We start from the raw sequence: 18,637 nt of genomic DNA, 5'->3' as shown, positions 1-18,637 counted from the left end.
GTAAGTCCTTTATTCTCTTATTATTATACGTGCGAGAAATTCCCATCGTCATTGAGAATATCGAGACTCATTATTATGGCCGTCATTACATTATCGAGACTACTATTATTAGAGACCTTTATTCTCTTATTATTATGTGCATGAGAAATTTCGTTTGCATTGCAGGAGATATCGAGACTCATTATTATACGGCTGGCACGCATGTATCGGATTATTTACATAATCGAGGTATTGTTTTTTTAATGTAACTCAGCAATCATACATCTACGTTAACTCAGCCAAAATATAGACGCTAACACAGCCGTAATACGAATTCAACTTAAGTGTTTGATAAATAATAAAGAACCTTTCGTATTTCTTGATTTGATTGAGTATTCGTCATAATTAAAGTGCATCACGTGTGTGGAAAAATACGGCTCAAACCTAATATCGAGGCATTTAATAGTTTATTAATTTAAATTATTCCTCTTTATTTGAATTTAAAAAAAAAATGATGATTTTATTTACTACCACTATTGTTTTAACTTTGTCTTTCACACCAATTTCTCTTTCATTCAAAGAAAATGTCTTCTTCATCATCTGTGTCTGGTAACACTTACTTTCACTTCACCGCGGCATGTGGAAAGAGGAACGCCGAAACAGTGTTGGTGTGGTGAACCCGCTGAATTATGTACATCTGCATCACGGGCTAATCCAGGACGACTGTACTATTGCTGTCGCAAAGGATATATTAAGGTTTGATTTTTAATTTTATTCATTATACTGTCAATGTGATACTAAGAGCTGGGCATGTTGGTGAAATCAGAGACATTTATTCAAATGGGCGGACGAGTGCTTGGTGGAAGAGGTAAGATATGAAATCGGTGATGAGTGACATGACCAAAGGCATATCAGATCTGAGAGTAGACGTTGGTCGGTTGGAGAAAGAACTCGGTAAAGCGGAAAAGATGAAGTGTTTGATGTTTCCAGTGGTGGTTTGTGGGTTTGGTATGGCCATATTTTGGCACTATTTCTTTGCGTAGTCATGTGTTGTAATCATAATTTAGACGCAATGTTTTTAGTAACTCAGCTATTACGTTCAATGCAACTCAGCCAGTACGTTAATTAATTCATAATCAAACAATAACCCAGCCATAATACGAGTATTCGTCAGTCATAACGTTTTAATAACTCAGTTATAACGTTCACTGCAATTCAGCCGTTACGTTAATTAATTCACTATCAAACAATAACCCAGCCATAATATGAGTATTCGTCAGTCATAATGTTTTAATAACTCAGTTATAACGTTCACTGCAATTCAGCCGTACGTTAATTAAGTCATATCAAACAATAACCCAGCCATATATGAGTATTCGTCAGTCATAAGTTTTAATAACTCAGCTATAACGTTCAGTGGAAGTCAGCCGTTACGTTAATAAGTCATAATCAAACAATAACCAACCATAATATGAATATTAGTCAGCCATAAAAGAGACATACATAAATTTCTGGTTCGACATACATAAGTTTAGGTTCAAAATCACTCTTCCCTTTCCGGACATACACACATTAGTGGAGTAGTTTTCCCATCTCCAACCACATTGAACACAAATAAGTCTCCTATGGCGCATCTGTTAGCACGACAGAACTTTCTCCAGCCTCTTCTGATGTAATACATGCCGTCTGCTTCGCTAAATCGCAAACTCACAGTCCATGAATTTCCCTCTTTGTTGACAAGTATTATCTCTTGGCATTGTTTGTTCAAAGCAGTACAAGTCGTAGCTCCCTCAGGAAGATACTGCAAACACAGAACGTAAAGACACAGAACAGATCAAACCATATGTTAATAACTAACTAAATACTGCAAACACAGAACGTAAAGACACTGAACAGATCAAACCATATGTTAATAACTAACTAAATATGGTCTATAACTGAAAATCGACTCACAAGTTTGTCTTCTTTTAGATTCGAAGCAGTGACCTCAGCCTGAAAACAATAGTCAAATGAGAAAGAAGGAGCATCATCCGCATCGGCTTCTTCCTTGATGATGTGAGGATGTGTATACTGAATCTCACAACAGCTAGGACCAAATGGTGTGACATGAAACACCATATCTCCTTCGTGTTTGAAGATGACAATGTCACCGATTTGAAGGTCATGTGCTGTGGTGAAATCTTTCCAACCTCCGGTGAGTCTCCTGCCTTCTTGTATCACTTCCCAAGTTTGATCTGTAGCGTCCGATCTTAGTTTCCATGTTTTCCGGTTTGTCTTCCCTTCTATGTGCTGTGAGAAGAAGCCAAGTGGTATTGTCTGCAGGTCAGAAAAGCCAAAGATAAGCAAACTCTAAAATAGGAACATATACACATGAGAAATAGAGAGTGTGTGTCTACCACGCCACTGTGGAAATCGGGAAGCAGAGGCTTCAAGAAATGAGGTTTGTGCGAATTAGGCATCTGCAAACAAGAAAAGAATGGGAAGAAAACATCATCGAACCGAAGCTGAATCCACAAATCTGCAAAAGAGAGGCTTCGGTTTTACCTTCGTATCGAAATCGCCTGTCGTCGAGAGCTTTTCTTTTTTTTTCGCGTTGGGACGAAAATGATTTTTTTTTTCCTTGTGTAAAGTAAATAATGCCGGAAAATATAACTCAGCCGTAACATTGTTAATAATTAATAATGCCGAAGAATAAAACTCAGCCGTAACATAGTTAATAATTAATAATACCGAAAACTAAACCTCAGTCGTAAAATTGTTAATATTTAATGATGTCGAAAAAATAAAAGTTGGCCAAAAGAGTCATACATAATTTAACTCAGTGTCGAGTTATGTCCTGACACGCATGTCCGAGTAATTTACGATATCGAGGTCATTATATGTTTATTTTATTTGGACACGCGTGATCTTTATATTTAATATGATTTCCCTATTATATTTCCAATATTTACAAGTAAAGATAAAGGAAAACCAGAGTCGACTTCTAAAACCTAAAGTAAGTCTCTTTCGTCCAAAATCGATTTTGAATTATTTTTTGTATTTTGGCCTTGTTCGATTTTGCATTATTTTTGTGTGCTATGATATAAATTAGATGGATCTACAGCGTGGAATTCCAAGGACGTGCGACTGTGGAGCTGCTACCATTGTGTTAACGTCAGGTACAATAAAGAATCCGGGTAGAAGATTTTATCGATGTGGAGCAAATTCGGGTCAAAACCATGTTTTCAAATGGCTTGATGAAGCACATGATGAAGAGTTTGTAGTTGTGGCAAACAAACTCGCGACGATAGAGCAGGATTTGGCCGCTATAAAAGCAGAATTAGATGATATGAAGAAAGACATAACTGAGATCATAAAAATTATTGAATGTCTTAGGATGAAGTCTTAAATGTATTAGTTGCTACTACTACTTCTTTGTTTACTCAGATTCTGTACTCATAAGTCAGTCTATGTTTATGTAACTCGGATTTAACTCAGCCGTTGTTAATTTCTTCCGAAACAACAACTCAGCCGTAACATGTAATAATATCAGTCTTAACGTTTAGGTGAACAATCAAAAAACAGTCATATTTCTAACAATCAAAAAACAATCAAAACTCAGCCATAAGATGAAAATAACTCAGCCATAAGATGAAAATAAGTCAGCCATAAGATGAAAATAACTCAGCCATAAGATGAAAATAAGTCAGCCATAAGATGAAAATAACTCAGCCATAAGAAAATAAGTCAGCCATAAAAACAGAATATATAATTTTTTTGTTCGACATACATAATGGCATAGCAAAAAACATAAAAAAGATAAGATTCTGATGCAGAGACATCTTCACCACTTACTTGTGTCCCTAAACAGGCTTATCGGTTCAAAATCACGAAAGAACAAGGAAATCTCTTTGATCCAGAAACAGCGCTCACACATGTTGTCGTCCTTAGTCACATCAATGTGCCATAGGCAGAGACATTGTCGGTCCACAACATTTGCACATTGGCAAAGGTAGAAGGACGGAACATAAGTAGAAGTGAACATGGCCTTAATTTGACGGAACTCGTCAGTATGCCACAAACCCCATCCCCATTTCGCATCTCGAACAAGTTTCCCGACCCTGTCAACAGTTGCTCTTGGAATTCTCCGAAAATACTGCGCATCACCGTAAAAGATTGCTTGAGTCATAGCGTGTGTATACACTGCACGCTCATATCCTGCATCTGCTGCACGCTTGAGGAGAGAAAGGCCATAATCTTGCTCATCGTATGAGTAGAAAAACTGTACACCCTTTACATAAATTGTGCTTGGATTGTTCTCAGCGTAGCAAGTTTTCAACAACTGAGATGGCATAATGAGACCCCAGGGAAAGGATAACACATCGAAATAATGGTATACCCTACGCATCTCTGCTAACGCCTTCATCGACCTGGACGATGCTCTGAGGCGGTAGAGATCTTGGAAGGAGTTACGGGCCACACGTTCAACCACCATTGCCTGAAGATCTTCAGGCAATTCAAGCAGAGGGAAATATTCCATTTTCTCTGAGAGGACAGTTGTGTAAAAGATAGAGAGTTGAAGATGTGTAATTGTTTGAGAAGTACCTTATTTATCTGCAGTTAACGGTTGTAGTTTCGTATCGCGGCGTTTCTTATTTCTTATTTTGAGCGGGAATTTAATCCATAACTCAGCCGTGTATTACAATAACTCAGCCTTAATTGACTTCGCGACGTTTCTTGTTTCTAGCGGGGAAGTTTTTTTCAACTGCGTTTGAATAAAAGAGCTGACATTAGAAATCACGACAATTATTAGGCGTGTGAGTAACATTATCTCAGCCAATGAAGATTAATTTCTCTTAATTTAATTCGCTACTTTCTTATTCCACTTTATAATCAATAATTACGTAGGGGCTATTACGTAACGTAGGGCAATTAAGTACGGACATTTCGTTTTTCGATGTCTGTGTCTCTCTTGAGTAATGGGAAGCGGGCAAATCAATGAAAATAAAAACCCAACCACAATACAAAAAAACCCAGCCGTATTACAACACAAAACCCAGCCGTATTACAAATAATAAACCAGCCGTTGTGCAAATCAATGAAAATAAAACCCAGCCGTATTACAACACAAAACCCAGCCGTATTTCAAAACAACATGAAAAGCAATTGCTTATGTCGGACAAGTTCTCGCATTATGTCCACTTTGACTGCAACGAGAACATATGTGCTCTTTCCTAGGACGTTTGTTTGCAAGTGCAACTTCTAAAGCAGATTTCATCCTATTTTTTTTAGGTCTTCCCGGTTGTTGACGAATAAACGGTGGAAAGCACTGTACGTTAGCCACGTTATCTGGAACAGGTAGCGCTGAGTCAACCGGCATGACCGATTCAGCGTATGCGCTAGCTAAATAAGTGCTTTTATAGTAAGGACTGCACAGTGATATACGAGAAACATTTCTTTCCTCTGCAGCTGCGATTGCGTGTACACATGGTATTTTCTCGACATCGAAACGCCGACATGTGCACTTTCGCTCAACCAAATTAACAACATTCAAAGACTCGCCAGCAGCGCCATATTTAACTTCAGTGTGATGGTCATCAATCCTTTGAACCGTCCAATCCCGGGAGGCACTTACACGTCCCTATTAACAAAACCCAATATTCGTGAAACGGCTTACTTATTATTTATAAAGCTGGCTTATGCAATATAACGACTGACTTATTAGATTTAAAGACTGACTTATTTTACTGTTACGACTGACTTACTTGTAATAGTTTCTCCACACCGCGCGTGAGTGTGGTTGACTGCGATCTGGCATCCACTCTTCGTTCAGCAAACCATCTGGTCATCATAACCCGTATCGATTCCAATATTCGAACAATGTTAAGACCTCTAGCATGCGATAATGCTCTGTTCATTGATTCCGCTATGTTCGTAGTCATCAAATTGTACCTCTCGCCCGGGAAATAAACACGTGTCCACAGTCTGACATCAGCTCTTTCGAGGTAGCCGTGGAGATCAGGATTAAGTGCTTCAATCTCCTCGAAAATCATATCAAAGTCAGACATTCTAAAACATCTCGCCGCTTTCTTCACCAGCCGAAATACATCTTTTCCTTTGTACCGTCCCAATATGTTTTTATACAAATGATAGGTGCATATTCCACGAGCAGCTAACGGATACACATTTGTAATTGCTTTCCCTATCGAGTTATGCCTATCTGATATTATCGCAAGACCCTCCTGGTCAGGAATCAACACTTTTAGTTGCGTAAAAAACCAATTCCACGAATCATCATTTTCAGTGTCAACCACTGCGAAGGCTATTGGAAAAATCTGAAAGTTACCATCCTGAGCTAGTGCTGTGAGTAGCGTCCCTTTATATTTACCATTAAGAAACGTACCGTCGACGACAACAACTTTGCGCATGAAAGGAAACCCATTAACGCTCGCACCAAACGCAAGAAACACATACATGAATCTTCCAAGCTCATCGATTTGAAGACGCGTAACTGTATTCGGATTTGCCCTTCTTATCATGTATAAGTAAGAAGGCAAGAGTTCAAAACCACACTCAGGTGTGCCCTCATCGATTTCCCTTGCACATTTAAGCGTCCGGTGTGATTTCCAATATTCCATCTGCTCACATGAAAAAACAATTTACATAACTCAGCCACATCATATCATTAAGACGGTCACAACGTAAACATAACTCAACCATAGTTTTGTAACTCAGCCATTTCTAACATAAAATAACCCAGCCTATACTCTACCATAACTCAGCCGTTTTAACATAATTACCTTTACACCAAACTGCTTAGTGATAGCTATTCCGACACTCTCAGGGCGAACGGCCGGACCAACGTCGCCGAGAAAGTTCTTGTACAACTCTCCTAAAATATCCGGTGTTGCATTTCGAGATCGATTAGAACGCTCAGTTACAGAACATGCATGATCCGAGTCGTAAATACGAATATAAAACTGCGGGGACAATCCTTCGGTAGATGCACGAACTCTCCATGTACATCCATCAACCCAACACTTAACAACGTATGTTGTCAGGTTTGATATTTCTACATCAAAATCAAATTGATGCCTCACTGTAAAAAGTTTCAGTCGTCTCTTCAAATGCTTTTTAGTCAAGTATCGTTGTCCTACCGCAAGGTCTAACGACGACATCTCCAACTTCAAAACCTCCAGATTCCCTTTAGATTCGCTCATCAAGAAGTTCTGATATCTCTTCTTGGAAGGTAGCGTTGGTGAATCTTCGTCTTCTTCGATAGGAGACTCACCGTATGTGCTGAAGTTATCATCTTCAGATGACGCACCGTCCGAGTCATCGAACATATCAAATCGACTTTCAAATTCATCATCTTCTTCGTTTTCTTTGCCTATTTCATCTTCTCCGGCTACGTCGTGTATTTCAACGTTACTAAAGCAGTCATTCTCAATTTCATCTTGTTCATCCTCCAAACTGCAACCATCGTAACTCCCATTCTCTATAGACTCAACTTCTAAAGCTTCTTCTTCTAAAGCTTCTTCTTCTGAAGCGTCTTCTTCTGAAGCGTCTTCTTCTGAAGCTTCTTCTTCTGAAGCTTCTTCTTCTGAAGCTTCTACGTCTGAGCTGTCATCCTTTTTCTCTGTAATCTCCACACAGAGACGTAGTTGTTCGCTTTTCTTTAAGCTTAGAAAACATTGCAATTGTCGAGTGTTGGACACGTAAACTGGTGGAGTGTTGTGCGCCATTGTTTTCAATGTTTTATTCGAAAACATGTAGCTAAGCAGAATATGAACCTTCAAATCATTCAAACCGTAATCGTCGATGACAGACTTTGTGAAATCTTCAAGTTTAGTTTTCTCACCTAAATGAAGAACTCTACACCCTCTACTGTCGACGTTGAATACATATCGTTTTTTCATAATCCATTTACCGGAAACAATAATAACGGGATCCATTACCATATGAGAAAGATGAAGAGGATAGATAACTGAGATGATGAAGAAGAAAAGAAAGGCTGTGTAATCATTCAAAAATAAGATGAAGAAGACAACTGAAAGGTCTCGTAACTCAGTTGTAAATTGGGCGACCGTTAGTGATGACATGTCAAATCCGAGTTGATGACATGGCAGATGACATGGAACATCGGTTAATCAGCCGACAAACAAATCAGTAACTCAGCCAAAATAAGTCAGCCATCATTTTACACTTTGTCAGCCGATACATGGAAACATTCTAGTAATTAATCTTTTGACAGTAAGTCAGCCGCAATAAGGATGAACAACCATATGTCAGCCGTATCGTTACGTAAATCAGCCATCAAACGAGAACATTCTAGTAATTAATCTTTCGCTCATACGTCAGCCGCAAAGCAGCTGAGTTTACTGTTTATCCATGCTTTAACGGCTGACTAATACAAACCCAGTCGTAACAGCATCCCATAACTCAGCCGTGGCTTCAATAACCCAGCCCATCCATGTTCCTTTACTCAGCTGAAAAAAAGTTTCTCAGCCGTTTCTTAACCACGACTCAGCCAAATTTTCCAGAAATCAAACCGCCGATGTATAAGTCAGCCGTCATTTGTATCATTAAGTCAGCCGTGGTCACATAACTCAGCCGGATTTCTGTAAATCAGTTGTATCGGCAAGCTGACTTATAGTTTTAAGTCAGCCACTTTCACTTAAGTCAGTCGTATGTATTAAGTCAGCCGTAACGTAAAGATAAATCGGCCGTAACTACGTATCTATCGCTTAACAGCTGACTTAATGAAAATACGGACGCGAATTCCTCCGTAGCGCCGGTTTTTTGCCTACGTGGCAGCGAAAAGTAATGGCATTCTCGTAAATACGTTTTTTCTCATAACGTAAAAAAAGGGTACGCTTGGTATCGAAAATATTCTAGTAATAAAAAAAAGATCTGTATCATTCTAGTCAATATACCTAAAATATGTAACATTCTAGTAAACTTCCCTATTTATTATGGTCTATATTTGGACCATCGAGAAGAACTCATAAAAAATAGGGGACACATGGATTTTATATATTATCTCGTTTCGTGACTAGTTAATTTTAAAGCATATCGGATATGAAATATATTGTTGAATTTTGGGTTTTTATAATGTGTGTGAAACATGAAGTTCAATTGTCTTGTTATGTGTGGTCATTTTACAGCTTGGTATTCTCTTTAATGAGACCTAGTTCTTGATTTTCAGATCTAGAGTAAGAGACTTTGCATGTGCTGTTTTTCCCTTGGTTTAGAGATGTTTGGATCATTGGATGTCTGCAAGATTCGCTGGGTCTTGGTCTTCTGGGTCTCAATCACCGGTTGTTAGTGTTCCGCTTCATCTCTCGCTTGTTTCCTTCTGGCTTGGATCTGTATGAGCGTTGTGGGTTGTTGTTAGGTGGTGAAGAAGCTGATTTCGGATATGGTGCAACGGCTGTCCATCGTCTCTCTATTATCTGGTTATGAATTTTCCAAGTGATGGAAGTACTTGCTAATGGGAAATGACAAGAAAGACCAAAGTATTAAGACAAATTGGAAAATCAAACACTAAACGTTTTTAGAAATCTATGGAGGGTAAATAAAAAGAAAAACAAGATCTTATATATTTAAACAGAAATCACAACATTGATTCATATGTGATTTTTAAAAAAATAGACCTAATGGACATATTCCTAGAAAGGCATGTTACATTTAATCTCTAATCTTATCATTTAAATTATGGGGCTACCAAAAATTTGTATTGGGCTATCAATAATTGGATTTAAAGAATATATGATACATTGGATTTATAGATAGTATAAATTAAATAGATATAATTTAATGTTATAATACTATACATTCATATGTTAAATATTTAAATATTTGTCGATGTTAACTTTTAAAATTATAAATATTTTTTCTAAATAACAAAAATCATATTATCTAACAATGATTAATATTTACTACCTTAAACCAATGAAAACAAATTTTAAACTATGTACTTTATTTTAAAAATTAAACAAAAACTAAATGTTTAATTATTTACTCGATAATATAAATCTATGAAGCGAAAAGATTAATTTTTAAAAACTTTCTAAATTTGTGAAATGTTACAATATCTTTGAATATGATAATAAAACAATATTTTACTAATCTTTATATAGTTACAATTTTAATAATGAAATAATAATCCGAAAATATATATATAGAAGAAGATACAAATACATGTGAAAGTTTAAAACAATCTATTCAATGAAAAAAATATACCGTAAACTTATTATGTTTTAAAAATTGATCGAAACATATATTATAGCACATACAAATTTAGAATTGAAAACAAAATATTTATATAAAAATAAATGAAAACAAAAACCTGCGCGGTTGCGGGTCGAGATCTAATCTATTCTATTAAAATAGAAGTCACAAGACTCACAACCTTATTTCATGTGTGATTTTTAAGTTGGACCACCTTTAAATTTTTTATTAAATGCATTTTAATAAGACTAATAATATATATAATCTTTGAACTACTTTAATCATAATATCTTATGATATCTTTTCATTTATAATATATATATATATATATTAAATATTTTGAAAAATCTGGTTAAAAATATTTTGACAAGATCCTAATTTTCCAAAATTATATGTAAATATTTTTTACTAATTTTTTAATTAGTTTTGAAATATTATTATACATTAATATATTCAGTTATCGTTTATTGAATAAAAAATAAATATTCTATCATATTTTTATCAATTATATAATCACAATCAATCATATTAAAAAACATTATTGTGTTGATCTAAATATTTTAACAATGTTTTAATTTTCAAAAAGCTTATGTAAATGTTTTTATTAATTTCGTAATTAGCAATGAAATATTATTATGCATTAATATTTATACAGTTATTGTTTATAAATTTTTTTTAAAATATTCTGTCATACTTCTATCTATTTTATAATCGTAATCATCTATATTATTAAAATAGAAGTCACAACCTCATTTCATGTATGATTTTTAAGTTGGACCACCTTTAATTTTTTTATTAAATGTTCTAATAAGACTAATAATAATATATATAATCTTTGAACTACTTTAATCATAATATCTTTTGATATCTTTTCATTTATAATATTATATATATATATTAAATATTTTTAAAAATCTGGTTAAAAAGATTTTAACAAGATCCTAATTTTCTAAAATTATATGTAAATATTTTTATTAATTTCGTAATTAGTTTTGAAATATTATTATACATTAATATATTCAATTATCGTTTATTAAATGAAAAATAAATATTCTACCCTATTTTTATCAATTATATAATCACAATCAATCATATTAAAAAATATTATGTTGATTTAAATATCTTAACAATGTTTTAATTTTCAAAAAGCTTATGTAAATGTTTTCATTAATTTCGTAATTAGCAATGAAATATTATTATGCATTAGTATTTATACAGTTATTGTTTATAATTTTTTTAAAAAATATTATGTCACACTTCTATCTATTTTATAATCATAATCAATTATGTTAAAATAAAATTAATATATTTAATTACATATGATAAAATTATATTAAAATAATAAATTTATAAATCTTATTTTCATAAATATAAAATATTTATATTAAAAATATATATATATAATATGATGGAAGACTACAATACATGTATAAAAATTAACATATCTTAGATTTTTGTATGTACAATAATATATTATGTAAAATGAATAAACATAAAGATATTACTAAAATGAAATCTAATTTTAAAGGTTGGTAAAAATTTAACATAATTAAATAAAAATAATTTTCAAATATGTCTTTTCATCCATATACTAATTTGTTTAATAACTAAATACAAATACAATAAGATAAATATATAATAAAAAGCAAAAAATATATGTGAAGGTTTTAAACAATTGATTATTTACAACATATAAAGTATAAGACATTATATTTGAAATAGTTATACAAACATTTAAATATATGATTAAAATTAAAAATGTATACCACTAATGATCTAAAATAAATATATATACTTATAAAATTGAAAATAACATCCGCACGGTTAAAAATATATGCTTTTCGTAAGCAATACTAGAAAGAAAAAATTTCAAAGTAGTTTGTATTCAAGAGACTCAAGTAAAAATGAATATCAGATTCAGAACCATGTAAATAAATTTTGATCAATCTAAAAGTCATACCTAATCGATTTTGATCATAAATTCTTATTCTTCAAATCTCTTATAACAGGAACTTCCATATGTTGCATTTCAACCAAAAGCCTTAGAGCTTTGTGCCAGAGTAAGAATATATATGATATTTTTCACTCCCTGTGTAGTTCGGCCAACTTTTTTTTTTCATTTTGGCATTCTATATTGATGTTCTATATTTTTGCCTTGTGCCAGAAAGTATCAGCTGCATCAGGAGACATGAGAACGGCTCTATCTGTCTGCAGGTGACTTACTCTTTTAAAAAGAATGAGAGTACTATCTTTAATATATTGTAATTGTCCACTCTTGAAATTATCACACTGAAGTTGACAACCCCAATTTTTTCCATACTGATCTGATGTTCAGGAGTGCCTTTGAAATCTTAGAAACAGAAGTTAAAGGATACACAGATCCGAACCACAAACTCAAGATCAAATGGTTAGTACTTTCACACTCTACTTTACTGACGATGTTAATATGAAGGATCCATAGAATACGTTATGTCATAATTGTTGTCATCAATAACTCTACAGGTCAAGATGGATCATATGGTAGCTGCACTGGCCAAAACCTTCAAATGTCCAGTAGTTGACACCATTCAGGCTCTTCCTCAACATCAGCAAGTAAGTTACATCACCGTAGACTTATTGATATCTGGTACTTCTGGTTCTCAAATCTTAACATGCTTGCATCATGCATCTTTAGCTTTTGTTTTCCAGTGTGATCTAAAGTATGGTACATATATTTTCAAAACATATTCTAAAAGCTATAGAGAACAAATATTAAGTCAGAAAGAAACTTAAAGACCAGATGCTGGTGTTTATTTGGTGATGGCTAAGTAGACGTATCTGAAAGTTAGTAGTGGACTGTAATTACATTGCTTCTATTGAAATATTGCAGGTCGTAGTTTGTTCTGCTGCAAAGGCCTTTAGAGGAAGCAAAAAGGACAGAACCATTGAAGAGGTAATAACTTTTATTGATTGAACAATACACAAAACACATAACTAAAGTCTTAAAAGACATTGTACAAAGTTTTGCGCCTCTGTTTTGACACACTTGGATGCAGTTAAATAGGTTATACTTGGAAATCTGTCAATGATCACTCCAGCTGGAATAACAGAGTTCACTAACATGTGTACAGTGCTAAACGATCAGGTAATAACTCCTATTAAAAGAATACACATCAACTGGTAGGAGATAATGAGCTAGAGTAACTCTCATGTTTATACTTATATAATTAAAGATAAATTGAAAGAGTCAGTCTGGATTGGCACAAGGGATTTTGAAACTCAGTCAACCTCAGAAGTCAGAACGATAAGTTAAAGAGAGTGAGCCTAAGAGTAGATGAAGGAGACATCACATTTGCTCACAAGGTAATCCTAGAAGTATGTATAGATTAGGTAATCCTACATAAATTTCACATTCCAAAAATTTTATCATACCTTTTAACTCTGAACTTTATGTATAGATTAGGTAATCCTAGAAGTAAAAAGTGATTAATGTAAACATGAAAATGAATATAATGAATGTGGTATTCATAACAATTTCCGTGAATAAATAGAGGGCAATAATAAGCAGCGATTAGTAATGAAAATCTGTCAACAGTTATTGCGTGTCCCGATAATACGCAGCGTGAACACGACCGACTTCATTGAAAGAGTGACCAATACGCTGCGTTTTAAAGGAAATCAATTACAAAAAAAGGAAGCGATCAAGGCAGTTGAGACTTGAGAGACGAGCCGTGTGTGAGAGAGAGATTTAAGGAGAGACTGAGGAGGATGGAGAATCTATGGCGAATCGCGACGGGTCAAGATCCGAACCGAGAAGATTACGAAGGGATCGAGTTCTGGTCCAACCCAGAGCGATCCGGTTGGCTAACCAAGCAGGGCGATTACATAAAGACCTGGCGCCGACGCTGGTTCGTGCTCAAGCGAGGGAAGCTCCTCTGGTTCAAGGACCAAGCCGCCGCCGAAACACGCGGATCCACGCCGCGCGGCGTGATCTCCGTGGGGGATTGTCTGACAGTCAAAGGAGCTGAGGACGTGGTGAACAAGCCTTTCGCCTTCGAGATTTCCAGCGGGAGCTACACCTTGTTCTTCGTGGCGGATAACGACAAGGAGAAAGAGGAGTGGATCAACTCTGTCGGTAGGTCCATCGTGCAGCACTCGAGATCGGTTACTGATTCTGAAGTCCTTGATTACGATCACAGGCCGTGACTTTAGCTCAGTCTCTATGGCTTTTTCATAATTTTTATCTTCGATGTAATGTTTGATTTTGTCTTACTATTTCGCCTTTAGGGTTTCCACTCTTGCTTAATTATTGTACCTCAACGCGATGTAAGTATGGCTTCTAGATCCTAATGTCTCTTTGTTATGATTTATCTTCTTGATCGATTCTGTTGACTCAATAGTAGAAGGTAAACGTTCACAGGAGCACAACAAGAACTAGCTTCCCAGATTCTCATTCTCCGATCTGGTTTAGTTCGGTTTATTCGGGTTGGATAGTTCGATTTTTTGGTTAGTGGACTCGAAACAGATATTTTTTGCCAAATCGACTTCCACTTGTATCACGTGTTCCAAAACAAAAATCCAATTGTATTACTTCAAGCAGAACCAAAATTTTAAATTTACGGCTAAATTAGATAATTTTGGTTAGTTTATTCGAAATAATTGTATAAGTTGGTTTGCTTTAGATTTCCGGAAATTTTGAGAAATTCTCGGTTTGGCTCAAAACCGCAGGCTCTGTGATTAGTTTATCAGAACAAAGAAAGAGAGACGCAAGAAAATAGATTTCTTTTGGTTGGTTGCTGATGTCGGCCATTATCTTTTAAAGTTTATCTTCTCTCTTGAAACTGCCAAAGTGCCGAGGACCACCTCAACATTTTTGAACACTCTTAACAGTAATCATCACGTGTGACAATGTCAAGATGAAACTTAACTCTCTTTTTCCGTAATTAGTTTGCTGTTCTTGTCATTACAAGAAAAAAAGCCCGAGGAGAGGAAAGAACAAAAGCTACCTCTTGTTACAGATGAGGAACACAGAGCTCATCTTCATCCCAACACCAACCGTTGGTCATCTCGTTCCGTTTCTTGAACTTGCTAGGCGTCTCATTGACCAGGACGATAGGATCCGTATCACAGTCCTCGTGATGAAGCTCCAAGGTCAGTCTCATCTGGACGCCTATGTTAACTCAATTGCCTCGTCTCTGCCCTATGTTAGATTCATTGATGTCCCTGAGCTAGAAGATAAACCAACACTTGGCAGTACTCAATCCGCGGAAGCCTTCGTATACGACTTTACTGAGAGAAACATCCCTCTCGTGAGAAACATAGTCTTGAGCATCTTATCGTCTCCTGCACTAGATGGAGTTAAGGTCAAGGGAATAGTCGCTGATTTTTTCTGTCTCCCCATGGTTGAAGTTGCAAGAGACGTAACTCTCCCTTTCTATGTGTTTTTTACTACAAGTTCCGGGTTCCTAGCTATGCTGCAGTATCTAGCAGATAGACATAGTAACGATACATCGGTTTTTGTAAGAGATTCTGGAGAAATGCTATCGATTCCTGGCTTTGTAAACCCTGTTCCAGTCAATGTTCTCCCGACAGCTCTGTTTATGGAAGATGGTTATGACGCTTACCTCAAACTTGCCATGTTGTTTAACAAAACCAATGGAATACTAGTGAATAGCTCCATTGATATTGAGCCTTTCTCCGTGAATCATTTTAGTAGTGAAAAGAGTTACCCTCCTGTTTATGCTGTTGGCCCTATATTTAACCCCAAGGCCCAACCTCATCCGGATCAGGACCTTGGGGGTCGCGACGAGCTGATGCAATGGCTTGATGATCAGCCCGAGGATTCAGTTGTGTTCCTTTGTTTTGGGAGTATGGGGAGGTTAAAGGGTCCTGTAGTGAAGGAAATAGCACATGGACTTGAGCTTTGTCAGTACAGATTCATCTGGTCACTCCGGGCAGAGGATGATTCTTTGCCCGAGGGGTTCCTCGGCCGTGTCAAAGGACGGGGGATGGTATGCCGTTGGTCTCCTCAGGTGGAAATATTGAACCATGAGGCAGTGGGAGGTTTTGTTTCTCATTGCGGATGGAACTCTATAGTAGAGAGTTTATGGTTTGGTGTGCCGACCGTGACGTGGCCGATGTATGCAGAGCAACAGCTCAATGCGTTTCTGATGGTGAAGGAACTGAACCTCGCGGTGGAGCTGAAGCTTGATTACAGGGCACGTAGGGATGAGCTTGTGAGTGCAAGCGAGATAGAGACAGCTATTCGTTGTGTGATGAGCAAGGATGATGGTTTAGTGAGGAAGAGAGTGATGGATATCTCTCAGATGGTGCGGAGAGCCACGTTGAATGGTGGATGTTCGTATTTGGCTACTGAGAAATTCATACAGGACGTGATAGGAGTCAAGCCATAGACCTTTTTTTCTTGTCCATAAGCTATGTAATCTTGTTTATGTTATGGTCCTATGGATTTGCTTACTTTTGAACGTTGTTCCTTTCGTTGAGGTTTAAACATTCATTAGTTGTCTCATGCATGAAGCTTCTTTGCCTCTAGTTACAACGTTTGCTATTTGTTTTGTACCAAATCAGTTAGTTTCCTTAGTTGTCCTCTAGTGTTTCTTTGTGACAATAAACCAATGCAACCGAAGCTGAAGAAGTTTGTTACAACTTCAAAGACTCGACCTTATCTCTTTTGTCTCTCTAAGCTAGGTCAAGTCTTAATTTGCTTCTTCCTTATAACAGTCAAAATATTAAATCAAGTACTCAACAGTCTCCACCTTGGTTTTACTCTTCGACCTTCATCTACAATCATCGGTTTCTCATGTGGATCACTTTCTTGAGTTACACCTTCCAGCTCTTTAAGCTTGTGAGACTGAGTAACTCTAACGCTGCATTCAATTTATTTACATGAACCATTTTTTTGTTAATTGTTAAGAGAATATATGCCGGTTTCCTGCCTGTATGTATGTTTTATACATCAAAGTCCCATCAGCTATGGCATCAAAAACACATGCCTCTTTCTTTCAAAGTTCTACATTGTTAATAATGGAGCACATTCTCATGAAAATTTTAAAACAAAACAAAATCATATTTGCGTTCCAAAAAAAAAAAAATCATAAATTCATGAAACTAGGAGGGCAAACTAAAAACAATGGGTGCACAGATGAAATTTGACTAGAGTTTTTGTTTAACTTAAAACAGTTTTCTTTATAAAACAAAATTGATTAAAAAAGTAGTAGGTTTTTCCACACCCATCTGTTTGATGTGCACGCAATGCATTTAATAAATTAAGACAGATGATCTATCCTTTTCATCCATTGCTACAAACGAAACCAAAGAGTAGTGACGTAACCTATAATCTTTGATTAAGTATGATCAGAAAACCAAATCCACAAAAACCTTTAGTCAGAAACTCACCACAGAAACTAAGTCAAATAGTCTCGAAATCCTTAGATATTGTAAGGCTTTGATATTTTCTCATCCCATCCTATCCCGAGATATGTACATGCCCACATCCTTACCGGCTTCACCAAATGTTTGATTCTAAACCCTCTTTCTAAATCCAATCGAATGGTTGAGAAAGTCACACACACACATATCACATATATATTATCATAGAATTCTACATCTATAGAATTCTCGAATGTTTGAGAAAAACACAGACGTCACATATATATATTGTAGTTATCTAACTTATTTGGCGCTACCTTAAAGTCACGTGTCATCATGGTATAAGAGTTGATTACACTAAGGGACACTTTTTGACTTTCCTTTACATCTAGAGACACTTTTTACATGTGACACACTTTGTTGTGGACCAGAGATAAATTATGGACTATTTTATCCTTAATAAAAATTACAATTGTGGATACTCAAATGTGGACAGACAAATGATGTATAGACGTTTGTTGTGTGGATCAGAAATTTTCTTTGTAGATAAAAACTACAAGTTTGGTAAAGATTGCCGTTTGAATGGAACTTGTGGATGGCATGAAAAATGTGGACATAGTCATCAGTATGTTCATTTGTGGACGGCTCAGCTGCACCTACTTCACCAAATAAGATATCACTAGAAGTCACCTCACTAATTCTCGAAGATCTTGTCTATACAGAGCAATAACACGACGCTCCATCCACATATCACTCAACCCCACATCAACCGTCCACACACAACCCATCCACGCGCCAACTAACCACACACCACCCATCTACACAAACCCCATCCACACACCAACCGTGTACTCTTCCCGAGTCTCCACATTCCATCCATCAAAATTAAAATTGAAATTTTACAGATCTGGGTTTTGAAATCTACAACGACATTAAAAATCAACAAAACAAAAAAGAATCTTCTGGAATCTAAACTTGGATAAACAAGTTAAAAATTCATAATCGAGACAAATATGGTATGAATTGTGAAGAAATTAATGTCACTTGTCTTGAAATCGAAGCAAACCAGAACAGAGTT

General features: G+C 35.8%; 4 protein-coding genes across 4 annotated transcripts; 2 read left to right on the top strand and 2 right to left on the bottom strand.

Annotated features, from left to right (window-relative positions):
• Positions 1-1,481: 1,481 nt before the first annotated feature.
• LOC125596274 (B3 domain-containing protein REM10-like) lies at positions 1,482-2,465 on the bottom strand. The gene is made up of 3 exons (XM_048771458.1): positions 2,376-2,465; positions 1,933-2,295; positions 1,482-1,780 (listed from the first exon to the last, which is right to left on the bottom strand). Exons 1-3 carry the CDS (start codon positions 2,436-2,438, stop codon positions 1,523-1,525), a joined length of 684 nt encoding a protein of 227 aa, XP_048627415.1. The 5' UTR covers positions 2,439-2,465; the 3' UTR covers positions 1,482-1,522.
• A 2,663-nt stretch (positions 2,466-5,128) lies between these two features.
• LOC125596265 lies at positions 5,129-7,703 on the bottom strand. The gene is made up of 4 exons (XM_048771453.1): positions 7,349-7,703; positions 6,759-7,270; positions 5,724-6,596; positions 5,129-5,599 (listed from the first exon to the last, which is right to left on the bottom strand). Exons 1-4 carry the CDS (start codon positions 7,701-7,703, stop codon positions 5,129-5,131), a joined length of 2,211 nt encoding a protein of 736 aa, XP_048627410.1.
• Positions 7,704-13,763: 6,060 nt separating this feature from the next.
• On the top strand, positions 13,764-14,553 carry LOC125596266 (pleckstrin homology domain-containing protein 1-like). The gene has a single exon (XM_048771454.1). It carries the CDS (start codon positions 13,939-13,941, stop codon positions 14,374-14,376), a length of 438 nt encoding a protein of 145 aa, XP_048627411.1. The 5' UTR covers positions 13,764-13,938; the 3' UTR covers positions 14,377-14,553.
• A 479-nt stretch (positions 14,554-15,032) lies between these two features.
• On the top strand, positions 15,033-16,699 carry LOC125596270 (UDP-glycosyltransferase 71D1-like). The gene has a single exon (XM_048771455.1). The coding sequence runs from the start codon at positions 15,189-15,191 to the stop codon at positions 16,581-16,583; it is 1,395 nt and encodes a 464-aa protein (XP_048627412.1). The 5' UTR covers positions 15,033-15,188; the 3' UTR covers positions 16,584-16,699.
• Positions 16,700-18,637: the final 1,938 nt, after the last annotated feature.

The sequence above is a fragment of the Brassica napus genome, unplaced genomic scaffold (assembly GCF_020379485.1).
Source record: "Brassica napus cultivar Da-Ae unplaced genomic scaffold, Da-Ae ScsIHWf_1167;HRSCAF=1664, whole genome shotgun sequence".
Taxonomy (NCBI): Eukaryota; Viridiplantae; Streptophyta; class Magnoliopsida; order Brassicales; family Brassicaceae; genus Brassica; species Brassica napus.
This window is presented reverse-complemented; position numbering and strand designations above follow the sequence as displayed.

What these genes read in the sequence shown, in the direction of transcription:
- LOC125596274 (XM_048771458.1), bottom strand. Translation starts at nt 2,438, where the DNA reads ATGCCTAATTCGCACAAACCTCATTTCTTGAAGCCTCTGCTTCCCGAT. An exon ending in CCGATTTCCACAGTGGCGTG is followed by an intron (nt 2,296 to 2,375) that starts GTAGACACACAC and finishes TCTGACCTGCAG; the next exon opens with ACAATACCACTTGGCTTCTT. An exon ending in ATCTAAAAGAAGACAAACTT is followed by an intron (nt 1,781 to 1,932) that starts GTGAGTCGATTT and finishes CTGTGTTTGCAG; the next exon opens with TATCTTCCTGAGGGAGCTAC.
- LOC125596265 (XM_048771453.1), bottom strand. Translation starts at nt 7,703, where the DNA reads ATGGCGCACAACACTCCACCAGTTTACGTGTCCAACACTCGACAATTG. An exon ending in AGCCGGAGAAGATGAAATAG is followed by an intron (nt 7,271 to 7,348) that starts GCAAAGAAAACG and finishes CGTCATCTGAAG; the next exon opens with ATGATAACTTCAGCACATAC. An exon ending in GTGTGGAGAAACTATTACAA is followed by an intron (nt 5,600 to 5,723) that starts GTAAGTCAGTCG and finishes TTTTGTTAATAG; the next exon opens with GGACGTGTAAGTGCCTCCCG.
- LOC125596266 (XM_048771454.1), top strand. Translation starts at nt 13,939, where the DNA reads ATGGAGAATCTATGGCGAATCGCGACGGGTCAAGATCCGAACCGAGAA.
- LOC125596270 (XM_048771455.1), top strand. Translation starts at nt 15,189, where the DNA reads ATGAGGAACACAGAGCTCATCTTCATCCCAACACCAACCGTTGGTCAT.